Source organism: Sphaeramia orbicularis, chromosome 17 (genome assembly GCF_902148855.1).
Source record: "Sphaeramia orbicularis chromosome 17, fSphaOr1.1, whole genome shotgun sequence".
Classification (NCBI taxonomy): Eukaryota; Metazoa; Chordata; class Actinopteri; order Kurtiformes; family Apogonidae; genus Sphaeramia; species Sphaeramia orbicularis.
The window spans coordinates 29540495-29563825 of NC_043973.1; the positions used below are offsets into that span (position 1 = coordinate 29540495).

Sequence of the window (23331 nt, forward strand, 5' to 3'; positions counted from 1 at the left end):
TGGTGTGTGAAGACCAAAGACTGTGGAGAACACTCTCACAGTTAGGAGGAGGAGCCTACGGTAGCCCAGAGACAGGAGAGAAAAGAAATCTGATTCGATGATTACCCTTTTTTAAACATCGTCCTAATTAAATCATCTCATTTCGATTTAAAATCAATTAATCATGCAGCCCTACCATTAGTACATGAAGTGGACTTTAAGAGGCACAGGAAACATTTAGTGCCCAGCAGATGAACTTTAGAAAGTAACAGTAGTGCATATTCAGTGATTCCAAAATTTTCAATGAGGCTGGGGGAGAATATGCAAATCTAACATTTCTGAACAAGGTCATTGAACTGTTGTGTGGAAAGACCATATTAAATTAAATTTTTTATTCAGTACAGTGTTTTCATTATGTCTCATAACTAAAATATTTGAGGACGGTCTTCAGCCTACTTTGCTTGACTTACAATATTTGACTTGGTCTGAGTTGAATACATCTCATTCAGTGAAGTAGGAATTCTAATTAATGAAATGCAGTCACATACTGTATACGTCAAAAATATTATAGCTGCTGCAGGCGAGTGCATGATAAATGACCCACATGAGTAATAATTGTAGCCTGAGGGTTGCCTTGGAGAGGCGGATGTGTACATGTCTTCTGTGCATACAGATTATTACTATATACAGTGTTTCTGATTATTAAGCCTTAAAATGTCTTAAATATGACTTTGACAGGTTTTGACTGGAGTTAGTTTTTGAAGCCTGTTGAAAATAATGAAGTCTGCTGTAGATTTAGCAACAAAATACACATATGAGGAACTGTCAATACAAAAACATTCATGAGCAAATGGATAAAATGGATGAAGTTCCTAAAAGTAGGCCTTGTCTACATGAAACCGCAACTTTTCCTGTCCGATCTTTTTCTTTGTCATTTTCAAAAAAGTGCTTCGTAAACACAGAGTCATTTCAGGAAATATCTGTGTCCACACAAAAACCACTGAAAATTATTGAAAAAGATGTAGTACAAATGCAGGCCTGGATATGGCGTTGTTATGCTCTCGCAAAAAACACAGAAGAAGACGTGGATCGTGCACATAAAGCTTTCTTGGTTCTACCAGGTCTCAAGGTTCTAATAGTTTTGGATTTTTCATTATAGTTTAGTTTTATTTAGTTTTAACTTTTTTTTCTCCAATTCAGTTAGTTTTAATTAGTTTTTAGAGCAGGTTTGCTAGTTTTTATTAGTTTTTGTTATTTTCTAAATGCTTAGTTTTAGTTTCTTTATATCTTTTCTCTTCTTCTCTGTCGTCGTATTCAAATAAATCCCAGACAGGACTCTGCTGCTTTCTCCCAACTTTAGTCTCCATGTTTCCAAGTAGAGTGGGGACCAGAAGACGACTGGAAACCACAAGTGAACACAAGTGACAGACTGTTAAATATCATATGGTGCCAGTAGATAAAATTGCTTGAGGGAAATAAATCAATTTTATATCAATCCAGCATTGACAAAGACGAAAACGAAGGGAATTTTATCGAGAATTTTTATCCGTTTTAGTTAGTTTTATAAACACACAATACGGTTTCAGTTAGTTATCATTTTTTTCCTTTTAATTATAGTTTTTATTTATGTCAGTCAACAAAATGTTTTTTTTTCAATTCTCGCTTTCATCATTTTGATAGTTTTCGTTAACGATAATAACCTTGCCAAGTCTGATCCAATATTTCCTTCTGGTTACTCCTCTCCATAACCATGAAAAGATGACAAACTATATTTTACACCAGTTATTTACAAGTATTGATAGAATTAGTGGCTCAACAGGTATTAAACATTTTACATTAGTAGTTGGTTTTGGTCACCAGTGGCTATTTGGGTCTTCATGGGTTAAAGCAATCATCATATTTGTTACAATCTTACCTTGTCCAATTACTTCTGAGCCTCTGAAAATGAGGTCTTTGTTTAAAATGGCTGTAATTCCTACATGTGTTATGCAATAGTTTTCTTGAATTAAAGCTGCAGGTCCACACTTCATTGTCATCTCCATTGCTTTGTTTCATTCACTGTGATGGTGAACAGAGGCAAAAAGATCCAAACTGTGTCACTGTCCAAATATTTATGGACCTGACTGTATATTTGTGTACATATGTGTCTAATTTGTTGCATCTCCTCATGACTAGCATATAAGCATGCAAGTGGCTTCCTAAAGGGAAAACTGAAAAGCCTTGGAGTTCCTTAATTCGACAACTGACAGAGCAGTGTTTAATGTGGCTAAATCTTATTATACTTTGAAGTCGTTGTCTGTAGTATAAATTAGCGTGAAAATACACCAGTGTTCAGTTCTGCCAGTTCTAATTTGGTCCCACTTCACTAGCCCTAACAAGAATGTATGATACAAAGCATAACTAACAAGTTTAGACTAAATATGTACAGTACATAAACCCTAATTAACTTTGATAAAACTGCTCTCAAACACAGGACGTACTGTTCTGTCCTACTGGAGGTATTGATTTGTTGCATGAGGGATAGATACTCTTAACCCTGATGGAGCACAATTACAGGGCTTTTTGTATTTTATATGAGAATTGCACTTACTGCGTTGGCGTTATGCCATATCCTGACCAATTTATGAACGAGGAAAAAATATTATAGTTCATCATAAGGCAATGGAAGTTTATTCTCTGATCCACCCTAGACAGGAAAACATTTAACCCTTTTTTGGGCAAGTGACTATTTTTGGTCATTTCCACATACATTACAAGACAGTGGCAGCACCAGTTACAGTGAGGACAGTGAGTCAATAATCTCAGGTCCAATGTGCTCTACAGGGTCTGTAAGATCCACCTCTGCATTAGAGGTCCACTCGTATGGGTTTTTCTAAGGCCAGTGCCGATATTTTAAAAATTTGGTCAGCCGATGGAGGATATCTACAGCTGATGTTTTTTTTTCTTTTTCTTTTTTTTTTTTTTTAAGCACATTGACCGGAAAATACAACTGAAACACTCAGATAATTAAGATTTTTATGCAGCAATATAAATGAAATGATTAATACATGTACATGTAGTACTCTGTTAACATTTATTGAACTTCAAGTGCTGCCCGCACAGGTGCCTGTGCCGATATTGAAAAAAATCAATAAATTGGCCCACTATATCAGCCGGCCGATATATTGGTCTACCTCTACTCTGCATGAACAGTGAGTGTACCTGCTTTGTTAGGTACCATGAAGTAATGGTACTAATGTAAGGAATGATGTTCAAAGGGATCATGTGGATGTGGACAGGGGTCTGGATTAGCTCTTATGTTATTGTAATGTTCTAAAAGTGATGTTCCAATGTTCTAAAATACATGTTCCTTTCACAATACATGTGTTTTTCTTATATTCTTTATATTTACTTCTTGGAATTATTATTATTATTTTTATTAATTAATTAATTAATTTGTTTATTTATTTATTTGTTTATGTATTTATTTATTTATTTTACCACTTATGGGTGAGGAACCATATATGGTAACTTCATTAACCTTCATTTTCTACATAACAATAAAAAAATTTGAAAATTTTGCAAATATTATAAAGTCTTGTTATGTCTTTCAATAACACACTCAAGTTGAAATTTGGAATTTCAGAGTATTTCAATGAGTGCCCTAGGCCTATAGAGGGTTAAGTAGCTAAAAACAAATTTCAGGTTATTGTGAAAAATGTCATTTTAACCCTCAAAGACCCAAAGAGCTGCCAGTGACCAAAAGCATCTTCTGCTCTAAAATGTGTCATAACTTTTTGAGTCACTAATCCTATCGATGCATGTAAATAGTTCAGGTAAAATGCACTTTCTCTGCTTTTCACAGACATCAAATGTGACCCTTGTGGACGTTCAGAGGCTCCGTAGTGAAAGTGGGAACACCATCATCTTAATAATCTCAATTATACCCATGTAGTTTGATAATTTTTCAGTTTAGTTAGTGATATATTTTGCAGAAAAGATTACTTTTAATTCAGTTTTCTTTGTTTTGATATAATAACCTTTAAATTAATTACAGGAAAATGCCTGATTTTCATTGAAAAATACAAAATGTGGAGAATGATATTGTAATTAGTGGTGATAAGTAATTTAGGAAAGGTCACGGTTAGAGAAAAATTTCTTTAGAAGTTGTTGTTAAAATAATTTTAGGTCTTACAGAGTTAAAGCACAGCAGCAGGATGAAAGAAACTGAAGGTAGAAAAAAAGAAAATAAGCAATTAAACCTAAATTCTAGAAAATGATTATATTAAAAGAAATCACTGAGCTATTTAAACTTGCAAAAGTGGCTTCTCACAAAGGTCAGAAAGTGAAAGGAGCATGACTGAACCACACAGATATGAAGCTTTGAAAAAAAAAAAATCCCATTCACTGCCTGTTTTTTACTTGTATTTTTCCCTTTTTTTTTGCATAATGATACTACACCTGCCCTCAATTACTTAAAAGCACCAGAAGTATTGATTAATGACCCAAACATAGCCAGTGAATGTGACCCAACCCTCCAAGAGCTGTCATTCCACAAGAGTTATCCTACACAGAAAACCCTCAGGAGCCTCAGCCGTTCCCTGATATAGTGTTCAATAAGCTAATGCTATCTGGCAACAAATACAATACCAGGTGTAAGCTGCGCTGTTCCGAACATTCCTTATTAGCAGTGAATCTGTAAAGACCTCAAATGGTTTCATCAGACGTTTTTTTTGGCTTCTAAAAAATAAAGAAAAAGCGTTAAAAGTAACAGCAGAAGGTCATGGGATTGATTGTAGTTAGTCAGTGATGTAAAAATGTGATCATTAGGGAGAATTGGTTCCCAATGTCAAAGCAGTCAAAGTCGCATTAAGGAGTTTCTTGTTACTCCCGTTCAGTTTTAGTGTTTAAGGGGTTTCTAAATTGAGGGGATGGAAAGTCAGCAAAAAAAAAAAAAGAAGCGTACTAATGGAATTGACTTTAGGTGTCATTCTCACAGACAATGAAGTCTTAAGGCAGAGAGCAAATTTATGAAACCTCCAGTGGCGTACTGTATTTCAGCATCGGTGTTATTTCGGGAAAAGAACCTTAGCTGTTCTCTTGTAAAAGCACTGGAAGTTTTGTGATAAATGGTAAAAACATTGGCACACATTAAGAGCCATTCCATTAAACTAGCACCTCGCAACACCTGATGGCCTCCTAAGCAGAGGGGTCACCTTGTAATCCATTTCACACACACACACACACACACACACACACACACACACACACATACACATACAAAATCTGCCAAATTAAGTAGCATCTGTCAGGACCTAACACAGATTCTTTCATTTACAGTATTTCACCATTATGCTGTACAGTAAATAGTTCTGTAGAATAGAATAGAATAGAATAGAATAGAATAGAATAGAATAGAATAAGCTATTGTCATTGCAAAAAATACCATTGTACATTCTGTAAGGTGCCCTGTTCAGCCACATTATGTAATAAATTCCCATTATGTAATAAAAGTTCAAAATGTAATAAGAATGTCACGCCATCTTGTAATAAAACCGCATTATGTAATAAACTGACACATTTTGTAATAAACTACCTCAGTGCATTATATAGTAAATTTTTTCGCATTATGTAGTAAGTTATTACAATTTGAGAAATGTATTATAAAATGCACTTGACACATTTTTATTTTCAGGAAAATGTAATAACATGGTTCATTTCCAAGATCATAAGATACTGTATCAGACACAACTGACACGGCAATAGAATAACAATGTGCTAAAATAATCTTTAAACTGTGTGGTTAAAGTTCTAATTACATTACCTGTAGCTACTGTGACTAATTTCTTCTAAATTGCTCTGAAATTATATTAATTTGGATTGTTATTACATAATGGACCATGTTATTACTTTTTTTTTTTTTTTTTTTTTTTTAATAAAAATGTGTCAAGTGTATTTTGTTATAAATTTCTCAAATTGTAATAACTTACTACATAATGTGAAAAAAATTACTATACAGTCTACTCTCGTTATACTGCCAACTTCCGTTCACGGCCAAATTGGCGGTATAGCGAAAATGGCGTTACAACGGGTTGCGTCCATAATGTGCATGTCTTTACTATATGATGTCTATGCTGCCTCCGTTAACCTGTTCTAATTGCGTTTCTAAATAAATCTTGATTCTGTTACGTTGTAAGGGATCATTTAAAGTGGGGAAACATTTTAAGCATTATTATACCGTGTCGGGAAATGACACCCCATCATCTTGAGGCTTTGGCTTAATCCCACGTCCTCTTCCCGACATCCTGACCTACTGAGTGTTCTGCGATAAATGAACGGTGGCCGTTCCGTAGACCTACTCGTAGCTTGTCGCGATCAGCGTCTGGCGCGTTTGTTTCAGTGCATTGTTAAAATTTATGTGTACTCGATGGCAATCACGCTGGCGGTATAACGGTCGGGAAATCAATGGTATAAGTGTTGTTTGTGCATGGAACTGGGCTGGCCGATGGCGATAGGCGGAAATGGCGGTAGCTAATGGAATAATGCATTGGGGATTTTTGTGCAATGGTTTTGGTCGGTGGTGAGCGAAAATGGCGGTATAACGGCGGGCGGTTTAACGAGAGTAGACTGTATAATGCATTGACGTAGTTTATTACAAAATGCGTCAATTTATTACATAATGTGGGTTTATTACAAGCTGACGTGACATTCTTATTATATTTTGAACTTTTATTACATAATGGGAATTTATTACATAATGCGGCTAAACATGCCCAGATAAAATACACTCATGAATTATAAAGTCAAGAACAAGAATATAAGTATAAACCGTCAAGTAAAACACAATGAAAGTATATAAGAAAAAAACAGTCAAGTAAAAAATGGCACACAAATGCACACACACACACACACACACACACAAAAGTGAGTCCAGTATCAATTATGCAGAATATACAGGTGACAGTTATGACGATACTATGGAGTATTTTTTACCCCGTAAAGACCCAAACATCCACCAACGACCAAAACTATCTACTGATTTAAAATGTCTAACACCTGTTGATCCAGTAATCCTATCAATACATTTAAATAATTGTTGTAGAATACAGTTTATCGTCTTTTCGTGGTCATCAGATATGACCCATTTGGACGTTCAGAGGCTCTGTAGTTACCATGAAAACACCATCATCTTCTACAACATTAATTCACCAGTAAAACTCATGGAGTTGGATCAATGACAGTGGATGGAGACACTGGGTTTATGTTCAGTTAATGATAGATTTGACTTAAAAAGTTAAGTTTTCTTCAGTTTTCTCAGTTTTTGATGTAATAACCTTCAACTTTAATCTGAGCTTTTATGGACATCTATATGATCAGTAAATTAAATATAAGAAAATACTCATTTGTTTTTTAAGTCGTATGTTAGCATCCTAAGTTGTTAAAAAGTTGTAGATAAGTGTTTAAGACTACAGTGCACATTGACGTGTTTGTTGTTTATATACATAGATATTTTTATATATACTTTTATACTGTTGCTTTTGTTATTTCTATATATATATATTTTTTATACAGTATATCCTTGTACTTTTAGACTTTTTGTGGTCCTTTTTCTGGCTGGTTCTGGAATAAAGGACAAGTTATTTGTCATTTTTTTCACATTTTTACTATTTTTTTCACCTACTCACATGATCAAATAGAAGGAAATAACTGATAGATTAATTAATTTAAAAAATAATCAGTAGCTGCAGCTCTAGATTACAGCTCAATCTGTTCAGGTTTAACCAACTGTCTTTATGAGGTTTCTCCACAAATGCATCAAACATACAGACAGCAGCAAAAGTGAATCATGACTGAAGAGATGTTTGACTTGTTAATGTTAACTGAGCAGAAAAAATAATTAAATTGCTCTGAGCAAAAATTATGGTGGCATGTTTTCTTTCCTGTTGCACAATGCTATGAGTCAGTCAGTACTTTAAATGTCTCTGACCGTTCGGTGTGTTTTAATTGGCTCTTGCGTAACACGCCCTTTGGCGACAAATGGAGCTTCAAGTGTTTAAAACATGTTTGTTGAATTTTAACCAGATTATGTAAACTGTAACTATTGTTGGCATTTTAGTTTATTTGCACATTATGTGTAAGGTGTTAACAATTTAAAAAGTTAGCACATTTTGCAGGAGAGAGTGAAAGGTAAAAATTGCTTATGTAAATATCTACATGTACAGTTATTTAAAGAGTCACTAAAGCTTATCAAAATATTAGCATCAATAAAGAAGAAACAAAAAGCAGTTCAACTTATAGAGATAAAATACTGCAGTTAAAGCAGAAGGGCAATGCAATGGAGAAGACCGTACACAGACTTTCCGATCATTAATACAAGAAAAAAGTAATGGAACTATGAACAGAAACAGCTGTTGTGACATTACATAAGCATTATGTAGCATAAATGAGTTTCCATTCATCAGTGTAAAACAGGAAATGAACAGAAATAATATATTTTAATTAGGGCTGGGCAAGTTAACGCGTTATTACCGCGTTAACGCATTCATTAAATCACGCCGATATTTTTTTTAATCTCCCATTAATGCCGTTCTGCCTTTCAAGCAAGTCTTAGTTCATTTATACATACGGACTCTTATTTTGAAACTCATGCTTTTATTTTGGCGCTCCACACGGTGCTCTGTGTTAACTGTGCATGTAGCTGAGAGGAGAAAAGAGCGAACTTTCCGAGTAATGCTGAATCAAACTTTAACTCCTGCAGTTCAACGCCTGTATGTATCAGTCATTCTGTTGTTTGCTAAATAATTTCACATGCAAACATGCCGTTAGAAACATGTTTATGACATTATTTTGGATGTGTTTATTACAACGTGTTATTAATATGTTTAAGCTAATTTGTTTATGCTAGCAGTCGCAGATGGGTTGCTAATTCTTTATGCAGGCTCATGTTAAGTTTATGTAAATTCATTGGTTGTTTTTAGGTATAATATGCCAGCCTTTGAACTAACGTTTACTTATTTACCATGTGATTGTTGTATTAGCAGTTAATTTAAGTTTATAATAATTACATCTATGCATTCTCCGTGAATATGCATATCATTAATAGACGTAACTAATTGAATTATTTTGTCTTTATTTTATAGTTTCACTCTGTCAATCTGCATGATGTCAAGTATGTACATTGTAGCTGCGAACTTCAAAGAGGACATATCTTGCATCGTCAATTCACAGTTTAGCTCGCTGTCTAGCTCAGACTAAGTACAGACATCTTAGCGAGGACAGTACAATTATAGCTCATATTCTTCTGCCTCTGCTTGTGTGTGTAGCGATTAGCTCAGCAGATAGACAACAGGTTTCCCAAGAAAAGCCGGACACCCAAAACTTCTGTCCAAATCTTTTACTGTAGACTCACTATAAAACTGCAACATACAAACAAAATATCTCTCAGTTCTGTTCATTGCCTTAGTACACTTACATGGCATTAAACATTTAAATGAATGGGAAAAAGATCGCTAGCTCGATGCTAACTTGAATGGGAAAATCCATAGACACGCTAACAATTAGCATTTACAGATTAATTTAAGATTTACGCCTTTTTTTTTCCAGCAACAAAGGTTCACATCAGAGATATTTTATACTATTCATTCTTGAGTGAAAGAAACATGTCTGTTAGTTCCTTATGTCCAAACTGACTACGGTAACTCCGAAAGGACAAAACATACATTAGTGCAACTTTTTCCGACCACTACATAGCCCTCTTTGCTTGCTTTTAACAGCTGAACATCACATATTATTGGGCTTATTAGTATTAGTACTTATTAGTGGGCTTAAGACTCCTGTCAATCACTCACAACTGAAAATAAACTGGTGTAGACATAAACATGGAGAAAAGTACCGGTCTTTCCTGTGGACATTTTCATTTTAAATGTCTTCAGATGGTGGGGTTGAGAAGGGCACAGTTGTTTGTAAGCACTGACATGTGGAATTATTTTTACCACCGGAATACTTCACTGAAATATCACCTAAAGGAAATACACGCTGTTGATGCCGGCAACCCCCCCCACAATATAACTATGCGATTAAGCAGAAATCCACACGATTAATTGCGATTAAAAATTTTAATCGCTGCCCAGCACTAATTTTAATATTTCTGCATGTTTTAACTGATGCTCTTTTAATCACTGAAGGTGGCCACCAAAGGTATCTACACATCTAGAATGTTTCATAATTCCTGAAGCTTTAACGCTATCATTGCATTAAAATAAGTCAGTTTTTAGCAGTATAACATGAAGTAGGTGATCGTTTTTATGTTCAGTTAATGATAGATTTTGCTGAAAGTATTTTTTTTTTCTGTTTCTTTTTTCTCTATTTTTATATAATAATCCTTGAATTTACTTTGAGCTTGTACAAGCATTGACGTGATCAGTAAATTAATTAATTAAAGGAAAATAACCTGATTTCCACTGAAAAAAATGCAAAACGCAGAGGATAATATTATGATAAATGGTGATAAATCCCTTATGAAGGGTCAAATGTAGAAGAAAATTCATTTGGAAGCCATCCTAAAAATAGTTCTAGGTCTTTAAGGTTTTATGCCATTGTCTCATAGTGCACCGTTGTTTGTTTGTTCAGTGAAAAACTGGCACCTCAGCAGTTTATTCTGATTTTGTACCTTGGTCCAATATCTCAGTAATGGGCTTGTGTATTTATGTCATATATGCCAAAAAAAGAAAAGAAAAGCTACAGAGGAACTCCTGGACAGCGTGGTCTTATTTTAATACAGGGGTGTCAATCTCATTGTAGTTCATGGGCCACATTCAGCTACATTTAATCTGAAGTGGGCCGAACTAGTAAAATAATAACATAATAATATATAAATAATGTCAACTCCAAACTTTTCTCTATGTTTTAGAGTGAAAAAAGTAAATTTACATTATGAAAAGGTTTACATCTACAAACTATCCTTTCAAAAGATGTGAATAACATGAACAAACTGAAAAAATAAGTGTAATTTTAACAATATTCTGCCTCAGTTTATCATTTACACATGTACATTAGAACTTGCAGATCACAGTGGATCTACAGACACAAAACATTTAATAACAGGCAGAATCTTGTTAAAATTACATTTACTTCTCTTAAGACATTTCAGGTTGTTCATATTTGTTCCGGTTATTCACTTTTTTTTTGCGAAATTATACTTTGTTTTAGTGTAAACACATGAAAATATTTACATTTACAAAGAGAAAAATTTGGAGTTGTCATTATTTATATGTTATTATGATCGTATTTTACTGAATCCTGCCCACTTGAGATTGAATCGGTCTGATTGTAGAACCTGAACTAAAAGGATTGTTCATATCTGCAGTGTAATTTCTGCATTTCACAAATTCATCCTAAGGGCCGGACTGGACCCTTTGGCCAGATTTGGCCCCTGGACCGCATGTTTGACACCGGTGTTTTAATACTTTTTCCCTCATATTGACACCAAAACAGCTATGTTTACCTTCCACCACCTCCTTGACTTGCCATTCGTTAGCCTCAAAGCATAACTGCCTAACTCATACACTATATGGACAAAAGTATTGGGACACGTTGAATTCAGGTGTTTCTTTTCTCTCAGCGGTCTGGGCCGCAAAACAATAATGACAAATGTTATAATATAGTTTTATATTATGATAAATATTTCATTCCATTGGTTAGTTTTGTTTACATTTTGATCTTTGCTTCCAAAATGCCTCAGACATGGTTTTATTTAGTTTCCCTCAACACTGATTTTGTTGTTTTGTTTTTATTCATGACTGATTTTAAATGTTCTGCCTCTAAATTTCTAAGATATGTTTCATGCTCTGAGTGTAAATAATAATTTTCTACCACAACTAACCATCTACTTTCTTCACATCTCACTTAAGAAGAAAAATCTCCCATTAAACTTTGAGGAAATACTGATGTTTATAAACTATATGGACAAAAATATTGGGACACATTGTGGTTACAGCTGAAAGATGTCCTGTTCATGCTGATTTGAGATATAAACATCAGTATTAATGATCAATATGATATTTATCACAATATAAAACTATATTATGACATTGGTCATTATTGTTTTGTATCCCAGATCCCTGTTAGAAAACAAACACCTGAATTTAACGTGTCCCAATACATTTGTCCGTATTGTGTATGACTATGCTATGAGGCTAACGATTTGATGAATACATATCATGTGTTTCTTGGAAAATTCTCAGGCAAATGCAAAGTTTATGGAGCTGCAATCTTGTCGGTTATATAAGAGTTGTGTTTACTCTCTCTGTCTCAGCTTAATAAAAAATTTAAATTTACTTCTCAAAGTTCCCCAGAATATCATGTAAACATTTTACCCAATTTTCAGTACGTGTTTCTTTTATTTTCCTCTTTCCTCTCTACTCTAGTGTGCGTCCTTTCTTGAGCACGAGCAGAAACACGAATATGCTTCACCATATGGTTGCTGCAAGATCTTGTGTGGAAACATACAGTATCATTAGTTCCTGCTTGTCAACTTTCAACAGGGAGCTGTCAGACATTTTGACAACCTTGTAGCGTGCAGAATTAAGTCACATGTACACGCGTGCACATGCACCACCCTCCGGTTAGACTCCAGGCTCCTGTCATGACGCTCCCAGAGGACGCCTGTCCCACTTCACTAGTCTTTCCACTCGTCTTCATCCACTACATCCACACATGTACAATATAAAAAACACACGACTGGTAATTTCATCACAACACAGACTCCAGCCTCCGTCACTCCTGTGTTCATAATTCTTCATATTCTGATCTCATTTCTTTTCCTCTTTCAATCTCCTGTAAGATGTTATTTGTCTTTGTCACATTATTTCTAATGCGATGGAGAAGTAGGACACTTCAAACGTTGATACTATCAGAGTGGTAAGAACAGGCAAACGAAAACGTTTAGAGCCATCAAAAGACGTAAGCAGAAAAACACTGTGTTCTTTATGTGTTTTGAGTGGATTTTAAATGGATATGGATTATCCACTTTAAAAAGGCATCCATGAATTATCCACTTAAAAGCACATTTAGATAAGATACTTTATTAAAAAGGTCTGATTGCCTACAATCACTTTACCCACTGAACGCTTTAGCTCTGATTTGCATGAATAACAACAGACATCTCCTCTGTTTGCTTACCACTTTTGCTATGAGCCCATATCAGATTTTCCATGTAAATTCATTGTTTGATGCAGCAGAGGAGGTTAAGACTGGGAGATTTGTGACATGTGTGAGGCATTTGTTGTATAATCATGTATTTCTTTCCATTCATTAATACAACATTCATAATTTTTGGTTTTGGCATTATATTTTACTGGGACCTGAGAATTTTTTTCAGTTCAATTCAGTTTTATTTTTAGAGCCCCATATCACAACAAAGTTGCCTCACAGAGCTTTACAGAATTAGTTAAATATAAAAATAAACAACAGCCAAATAAACAGTAGATAAAGCAAATGGATTAATGTTTCAAGCATCCCCCGCCCTTAGACCCTCTTTCTCGGCAAAGAAAAACTCCAAAAACCCACTGGGAAAAGAAAAACCTCGGGGAGATCCACTCCATGGTTTATTTTAGTTTATTTCAATTTATTTTGGTTCATTTTAGTTTATTTCGGTTTATTTCAGTTTATGTTAGTTTATTTCAGTTTATTTTGGTTTATTTTATTTGAGTTCATTTGAGTTTATTTTGGTTTATTTCACTTTATTTCAGTTTATTTATTTATTTATTTTTCTACAGGCTGTAGATAAAACCAGGATTGCCGTACATCCATTTGCGGATGTAGTTCCAGTTTGTAAAGAAGCAGTAGGGTGGGGTCACATGAGGAGGTCCATCTAGTCAGATGAGGGTGAGGAGGTCCATCCAGACATCCAGATGGTTCTTATGCACCATGCACTTCTTTAGAAAGACAGTAAATTCTTCTCAAATCACTGAATATTTGGTCTTCCTCTTCCTTACCCTCTTGTCTCTCCTACAGGCTGCCCTATGCAGGATACTTTGGTGGAGTTTCCGGCCTCAGTAAAAAACAGTTCCTTAAGATCAACGGCTTCCCCAATGAGTACTGGGGTTGGGGAGGAGAGGATGATGACATCTACAACCGGTGAGTGTAGAGTTGGATTGAATCACCAGTGAAAATATCACATCATCATCATATAATAATAATAATAATAATAATAATTTAAAAAAAAATAAATAAATAAATAAATAAATAATAATAATAATAATAATAATAATAATAATAATAATAATAATAATAATAATAATGGATTAGATTTATATAGCGCTTTTCTATGAATGCATACTCAAAGCGCACAGTGGATCCATTATTCATTTGCTCTCACATTCTCCCTCTGGTGGTGGTAAACTACATTTGTATCCACAGCTGCCCTGGGGCAGACTGACAGAAGCATGGCTGCCAGTCCATGCCTACAGCCCCTCTGACCACCACCAAACATTCACACACATTCATACATCAGTGTGAGTAGCAGCACTGGAGGCAAGGAGGGTGAAGTGTCTTGCCCAAGTACACAACAGCACATGACTGAGACAGAGTGGGATTTGAACCGCCAAACCTTCCTATCACATATCACCTGAAGGTTCATTTATGCTCAGTTATGTTCATGCTTTTCAAACGATGTAAATGTCACTGTCTTTATGCTCCCATGTGTCCATTGCATTGGCATGAGCGTTTGTTAATGAAGCCACCAGAGGGCACCGCTCTGAATTAATTTACTGGCCAAATACCAAGAAGAAGAGTAGTGAGAGGAGGGAGAAGAAGAAGAAAGTCAATAATAACAAACATAGCGATGACAGAGGAGGTATTACTGTGTTGCTATCGCCAGTGTTAGTTGTCACCATCCAAAGACATGCACTAATAGGTTAACTGGTTCATCTAAATTGCCAGTTGAGGTTTTGCACATACGTCACATGAACATGTGGTTTTCTGTTTACGACGCCATATTGGTAGGCAAGTTTTCCTTGGATCGTACAATTGCCCAATGTTGGTGTTATTTATCTTTCTCCTATGTAGATCTACAATAACGTAAAGCTTTAAGCAGTGTGATCATGGCAATCACATGTGTTGCGGTTGGTTGCAATAGATGAGTTTCATGTGACGTATGCATACATTAAGTCTTGGAGGAGGAAGTCACGCCGAGTTCGTAGCGTGTCAAACAATGGACCTGCTAAACTCCTGTGTGCCATTTATTACTTAGCTTTCACCAAGTATCAGTTAGGCAGAAAGACCACTCAGTTCCATTGGTGGCAGCGGTGGTTCTGTTCTGCCCACCGCTGTTTATAGTTATTACCGCGGTTAGCGTAGCTTCTCAGTATAGTTAGCCCACATGCCTGTTGCGCTTAGCGGCGTGGAAAAAAAGAATTGTCATCATGCGGTATGGTGATGAAGACCCCTTTAAACCTACCAGGAGGGCTTCCCCTGGACTATCACCCTATAGAGAGACAGATTGATTGTGGATCTACCTGCTCCCTTTGCCAGCAATGGCAGCCAGAGTTTCCTCAGCTGAAGTGGCAGTGGGAGCTACGGCGGGCGACACCGGTGAGTTCAGTGGGGAGCTGGTGACAATACTCCCCACCCGTCTGTGCAAGTCTGCTTTTCTACTATGGAACAGCCTTCCCAATGCGGTCAAGTCAAATTATGCGGCCGTGAAAGAGAAGATGGGAGGGGCTTTTGGACAGAGACAGTTCATGGACCGTTTTAGAGGTAACATATCGGCTCATTCACCAGTTCCGGGGCAGAGCCTGGAGGTGTACGGCTGATGTGAGCAAGCTGGTAGCTGGTATTTGTGATTTTGCCTCCGAGTTGCACGCGCATCACTGTTGGTAACAAACATGTAAACTCATCTATGGTGCCTTTATCACAAGCAGACATACTCGCAAATAACAAAACACGCAAACACGAGTCCAAAGAAAAACACAATATAAAGCAACAGTTCTGACTTTCTGGATCCAGATAGTGTGCCTACCAATATAGTGGTGTAAACAACAATCACATGACCAGTGACGTCAGCTGCAAGTCCTCAATAGGTGTGAATGTGAGAGTGATCGGTTGTTCATCTCTGCGATGAAGTGGCGACACCTCCAAGGTGAACCCCGCCTTCGTCCATAGGTAGCTGGGATTGACTCCAGTGACCCCTCGAGCCTCTCGAGGACAAAGCAGTTCAGAAAATGAATGAATGAATGAGCTGTAAATATGTCAGTAGTTTTTCATTAACTCATGCACTCACTTTTCCAAAAGTTGCAACATTTCTGGAAATGATTGTGTTCAAATTTCAGCGTTGCCCCAATGGTTTCCGATGGTACTGTACTGCACCATTTGGGTTTGGCTCCCAGAGCTCCCAGAGAATGGACAGAATGCTCCATCTGTATACATATGAGTATTTAACATTGAGTATTAAAAGGGCTTAATGGTCAAACCAGGGGCACCACTACCAATTGTGGGCCCCATGAAAGCTAAACGTTGTGGGCCCTTTCAGAAAATTCAGTATCTTGTCGATCTGTCGGAGCATCACTTGCGCTAGCATGAAAATGAAACTGAAACTTAGCATGCTTTCAACGTCTGATTCACGACTTCTATGCCTCTGTCTTGCACGAAATTTTCACAACTTCTAGCCTGTATCCACTGGACCCCCTCCTCTGCTCTGTGGGCCCCCCACAAATGCTGGGCCCCATGAATTTGTCACTTTTATGTCATTGTTGGGAATTCCTGTCAACGTAGGCAACTTACCTCTAGAACACCAACTAAACATCACACACAAAACATTGCAATAATGCACATTATAATGTTTGATACTACGCAGGTGGCAAAATGGGGTGACAACAAATCTGTCAACAGAAAGGGATACTGAAGTTCTTTGTGGAGCGGCTGATTTATTATAATTGCTAAAGGAAAGAGAAAAATTAGCAAATAAATTAACCTTTCAAAGCACTTCAGTCAGGTTTTAATGACTTGCCTAACTTCACTAATGACATTACTGTGGAAGTGTACTGGAATCAAATGTGCGAGAAGAATATTTGTTTGACAGAAAGACACACAGATTTAAGACCGCTTAAATGCTTTGAGCCGCTTAGAAGGCAATTTTAATTCATCATCGCCGCAGATGGTTGATAGGACTTAAAATGATTTAATTACCAGGTGAACTGATGCTCTGGCTATTAAACAAATGAATAATACAGCAGTGCATCCATCTGTACTTAATAAGAACTAAAGAATAATGAAGCCTAAATGCAATAAATATGGATTTAACTCAGAAATGATGGAGCTAACTTTGCATGGCGCCTTAATAGCGAATGACATTCTCTATATATCCCCCGCTGTTGCACCTGTTACCTCTGTCAGTCACATCGACAAACTGGAAATGTCAGCTTCATATTGCTGCACAAACAAACAAAAAAAAAAAACATTGAAGGTAGTGTAAAGATTTTTTTAACTGACATTTTCATTTGTCATGTGAAGTAAAAAAAAAAAAAGTATTTCATCTACATAAACATACCTTTTTATTCAGAAATCACAACAGTAATTGCAAACACAAATCCACACACAGCCACAGCAGGAGAGTTGTTCATAAAATGTAACCTCCAATCTGTTTTTTTTTTCCCATGTTTTTTCCTTCGTCTATCACCCTCACACTAGGAAGCTTATCTTTTTGCTTTCATTCTAACACTTGTGTAAGAAAAACTGCAAGTAGAGAATCTGAAAATTGGTGTTTTTGAGAATGGACAATGTCAGTCAGAGCAGTATGGAGGAGATTACAGTGGTTTGTCAGAGTCAGCCAAGATGCGATAAAACAGACCCATGTGTGCTTCATGGAGTGGTTGTGTGTGGGTGCAATTATATGCCCAAGGATGACAGATGAAGTTAAACCTCTAACCTTTTTTGGACGGTATCTGCACTAGACCATTATATGCTGTAGATTCCCCCCTAGATATTTTCTGCACTCCAACTCAACTATTTCAGTTTCCGTGAAATGTGAAGTGATGAGCAGGAATATCATTAAAATCCTAGAGTAAAAAAAATGAAATATGTTTTGACTGCAGCAATTCAGGTTTTGCCATGTTACTAATGCAAATCTATGCATGTACTCCAAAAACTATAGTTATCCCACCCCTTGACGAGGAGGCAAGGGGTATTGTTTTTAGTTTGGTTTGTTTGTGTCTTTTATAGTTAACACTCTAGCAGCAAAACTATTGGTTGAATTCATACCAAATTGGGTTTATAGATTGCCAGTGATGCAAAATAGATCTGCTTACATTTTGGGAACCGTAGGTCAAAGTTAAATTTTTTATGAATTTTTTAAATCTTTTTTTTTTTTTCCCATTTACTTGTCATGAGTGAAATTTCTAATGTCTGTAGCAGCAAAACTCCTAGTTGAATTCATACCAAACTGGGTTTATAGCTATACTTAATGCTGTTAGTAACGCCATTATTATTTTCTAGTAACGAGTAATCTAATTAATTACGGTTTGAAACGTTACAACGCTGTTACCGTTACCGGCAGTGAAATGTGCTGCGTTACTATGCACTGATATCTAACAGCAGTTATCCGTCCTGGCTCGCTCAGCCAGGCATGAGAGATGTGATGTTCGTTTTCAGTGAACGATAAGAACTGATTCGTTGTGAGACGTTTGTTTGAAGAATATACTTTATTTGCCATTTGCACAGATACATAGCAGTATGGGTACATTGGAATTCTTGTGCGTTTCCCTGAGTCAGAAAAGGAGTTAGGAAAAAAAAAAAAAGAAGGTAAAGATATGACAAAAAAGACAGATACAAAACATAAACACAGCTAAAACCTATAAAAAACCGCCATTGCACATACAAGCACAAATACACATTTGTAAAATAGACTATTATAAAAAATAGGACCAATGGCCCTGTAGCTTACTGGCCAAATTAAAAGCTTTGGGAAATGTATCCAGATGCCATTTATTATCACCCAGTTCTGTGTATTTATTATATTACAGAAATAGCCCATGTTTTGGTCATATTCCAATCAGATCTGTAAAAAATTCCAATTCCAACTTGATATCATTGATACTGATTTATTGGATCAATCCACTTCCTATCTCTTATAATGGGAAAATTTTTCGAAGTCGCACCAAATCCAGATCAGATCTGGATCGACATAATTTCAATACCTTGTGTTGACATCATCATACAGAAGTTGTATACCAAGTTTGAAGTCAATCAGAACTGGAGTTTCGGAGAAGAAGACGATTGAAATTTTTTCCCCATAGGAGCCCATGTTAAATTATCCGTAAGTTCCCAGATCCAGAAGAAGATCCTGATCAGCATGTGGACATTATGTTTTGGTCATCTCCCCATCAGGGCTGGACTGTAGAAATTTTAACGTGATATCATTTATATTTACTGAGTTATTGCATCCATCCATTTCCTATCGCTTATGATGGGAAAATTTTTCAAAGTCACACCAAATCCAGAATCAGATCTGGATCCAAATAATTTCACTAACTTTTGTTGACATCATCCTAAAGAAGCTGTATACCAAGTTTGAAGTCAATTGGAATTGTAGTTTCGGAGAAGAAGACGATTGAAATTTTTGTAACGGACAACAACGACAGACGACGACGACACCAGATGCCGCATGACGACAATAGCTTACGGCCTGTCAGCCTTAAGCTAAAGAAAAAATTAATAGTAATACTAATAATAATAATAAGAGTACTGAGAGGTAACAAGTTATTGCACATTTGAATTAGAATTAAAAGTACTTGGACGTAGTTAGCAGGTTATTACACATTCAATTTATATTCTTATATTCAAATTGCCCACACTGCCTTCATGCTTCACCTGTGTGCCACATGAGTCTGAGTAGTCCACGCTACCTTCATGTGAATGACTACTGACTTCCCTACTAATTTAGGGGAGGAGTTATCAGTGAGTTTGACTGACTGGACTGGAGACATTTACCGCTGTATCAGGGAGGAGCGACTGAAAAAAGTGGAAATGTAGGATTAACTAGAGGAGCATCTTCTTCCTATAAATGCAGATCCCCTTATGTGGTGGAAAAGGCGGGCCCTGGTGGACCCCAGCCTCACCAAAGTCATGGTATAGAAGTTCCGTTAAGTGGGAACATTGGTTCCATCTGACTGAGTATTTTCTCTAAGACAGGACTAATATTATCAGATAGAAGTCGCCTCAAGATGGCAAAAGTGAGATCACCTGTCTTCCTTAACTCAAATTTGCCAAAGGATAAGAATGAGAGGCAGTAAAATGCACAAAAGATGACACTGCTTTAATAGTTCAGGGATGTTTTTAATTTTGTTCACACTCCAATAAATATGAAGTTAAATGAAGTACCGTTTATGATGTTCTACTCTATGCAACTGGCCCGTAAAACACTCAAAAATCAGTTTTCTTTTACATATTTGAAGGTTTTTTGAAAAAGTAATGCAATAATTACTTTCCCTGGTAACTAATTAGATTCATGAAGGAGTAATTCCATTACTAATTCAATTGCTTTTTTGGAAAAGTAACTAGTAACTATTATTACTTTTTAAAAATAATTTGCCCAACGCTGGTCAGCAGTAGCATTTATAGCGCAATAGCATTTTCATAAAGAACAGAGGGCTTTGCATTAACTGTTGTAACAGGATTAATGTATCACTTTTATCTTTAAAACTTGAATTGTCTCTTCTTTTTTTCACACGCTCTTCTGAACCATAATTCCACTAGGATTTATTTCACTCCCTTTTTTATATTATTTTTATGTGTTTTTATGTCCATTTCTCTCCCTTTCTTTCTTGTTTTTGATTACAAAGTGAGGCAGTAAAAATCCCAAAGTTGGTCTTACAGTAAATAATAATAATAAAAAAAAGTCACTGTGAAAAACAAGCAGATAAAACTGACCGTAGAGGTTTTTGTGTCTCGCTCTACTCAGACTCCCAACCCCTCCTGATCCACCTCAGCTTTTCAAGGCTGACTCGTTTTAAGGCCGTCACGGAACGATCTGAAGGTAAATGCCCTTGAAAACACTCCTGGACAAGCTTTTGGAGAAAGGTTTTGTGCGGACACGGACATGTGTGGGTGTAACAAAAATACAGAAACAAGCAAAATAATCCCTCATGTGCCTCCGTGTGTAAAACCTACTCAAAAGCATGAAAAATGTGTCAAAATCCAGGTGTGCAGACTCACCGTGCGTGTTCTATTAGTTGTGTTTTTTTAATGCACGCATTCATTTAGTGAGATCTGAAGCTGACGGGGCTGTAACTTTCTCCAGCTGAGTGAACATGAGGAGCAGAACTAACAGGCTAGCTGCTTCTGTCCCTCAGGACTCTGTAAAACACCAGAGGAAAGGGATGAAGAGATGAAAGAGCAGAGGTATAGATCAGTGTGTGTGGCGGGCGTGAAATCTGCCCCTCCTGTTTTACCCCTGTCATTAAAACAGAGCAGAGTTCGCAGGTTTGATCCCTGCGAGTGGCGGAAGCGTCCGTCAGTCGAAGCGTCCTTGAACCTGACACTGAACCCCATCTGCTCACTCTTTTGAAAAACGGGACAACAAAATCACTAAATCGCACATCTACACTGTCCGCTCTCTCCTTCAGCACGAATCTCTTTTTTTTTTTTCCACTGTTCTCTTCTCCACTAATTCTCCATGTCCTTTTTTTTTTTTTTTCCCCGCTCTCACTTCCCCTCCGGCAGTTTCTTTTTTTATGCTGGTCTGGATGCCGTAGTCCATGTTGTGTCCACTGTCTGAAACAGGTCCTGCTAGCCCTTGGGGAAGTAGCCGTCCCTGCTGCTCAATGTGGACCAGACCCATCGCAGAGAGGACGTATGCCACTTATACAACCGCCAGCTCCACTTACCCCCCTACCCCTAAACTGGTTGATATTACTGAGAAACAGAAGGAAAGAGGAAAGCTTTTCTTTCTCTGCATTCTGTGAACATGCAGAAGTAGCCTTGGGCAAAGACTGTACCTATCCCAAGGGCTTTCATAGCAGGCTTGTCTTCACTACACCCATCTCTCCCATGCTCCCTTTCTTTTTTTTCTCTCTTGGCCTTTCCCCTTTCTCTCTGTAAAGCTCCCAGCAGCAGCTTTTAGCACAGCCGGAGCCAGCATCATGGACTTGTGCAGCCGCAGCAGAGCAACGGGAAGCACGTGTATGTGTTTCGCAGCCTTGACAGCGATGCGAGTCTGGATATTTTAGGCTTAACGTTTGGTTTGGAGAATGCCACGCATTTGAGGTTACGCTACGGTCTTCGCCCTCGGGTCGGGTCAGCAAACACTGCTGAATGATTTCAACCTTATCTTTAGACCTCTCTGATGTTGAATGAATGCCAACGCCCGCCCTGACTTGTCTTATTCTTCTTAACATTCTTGTCTCAACGTACTTTTTTCTTCATTTTATTGCATTTATCTGAGTTTTACAGATCACTTCGTCTTAAAGTAGGAGTGTCAAACATGCCAAAACTGGTCCGCTGAACATTTCAATCCGGATGAATCTGCAAAGTGCAAAAATTACACTGAGTCAGGGGTTTTAGTTCAGGGGTAGGGGCACCGCGACCAATTGTGGGCCCCATGAAAGGTAAAAGTTGTGGACACTTCATAAATTTCAGTATCTTGTCAATCTGTCAGAGTGTGGTCCATACATAAAGTCAGTTACGCTAGCGTGGAACAAAACTGAAACTTAACATGCTTTCAGAGTCCAACTCCCAACCAAGGTTATTATCGTTAATTAAAACTAACGAAATGACCAAAACGAGAATTGAAAAAGTTTTCATTTTTGTCTAAATGCTTAGTTTTAGTTTAGTTTTAGTGTTAATTTTAGTTTTGTCGTATCTTTTCTCTTCTTCTCCGTCGTATTCAAATAAATCCCAGACAGGACTCTGCTGCTTTCTCCCAACTTTAGTCTCCATGTTTCCAGGTAGAGTGGGGATAGGAAGACGACTGGAAACCACAAGTGAACACAAGTGATGGATCATTAAATATCATATGGTGGCGCTAGCTAAAATCGCTTGAGGGAAATAAATCGATTTTGTATCAATCCAACAGTGACAAAAACTAAAACTAAGGGAATTTTATCCATAATTTTTATGCGTTTTAGTTAGTTTTGTAAACACACAATACAGTTTCAGTTAGTTATCGTTTTTTTCTTTTAATTATAGTTTTTATTTATTTCAGTTAACGAAAATGTTTTTACAATTTTAGTTTTCGTCATTTCGTTACTTTTCATTAACGATAATAACCTTGGTTTGGACAGAATAACGTCTGTGTTAAATGTATTTCTTCTATTAACTTTAAAACATGAGATTCTTCAGAAACACAAAAGCCCCAGGAGCGAACACTGTTATCCCTTTTGT

At 36.8% G+C, this 23331-nt stretch overlaps 1 protein-coding gene across 1 annotated transcript in view; it reads left to right on the forward strand.

The window, feature by feature from the left end:
• b4galt2 (UDP-Gal:betaGlcNAc beta 1,4- galactosyltransferase, polypeptide 2) overlaps positions 1-23331 on the forward strand; it is a 356229-nt gene that overhangs the window by 280505 nt on the left and 52393 nt on the right. Inside the window, exon 6 of the mRNA XM_030161145.1 lies at positions 13972-14094. Coding sequence (XP_030017005.1) covers positions 13972-14094 — 123 coding nt within the window. The remainder of the gene's footprint in view (positions 1-13971; positions 14095-23331) is intronic.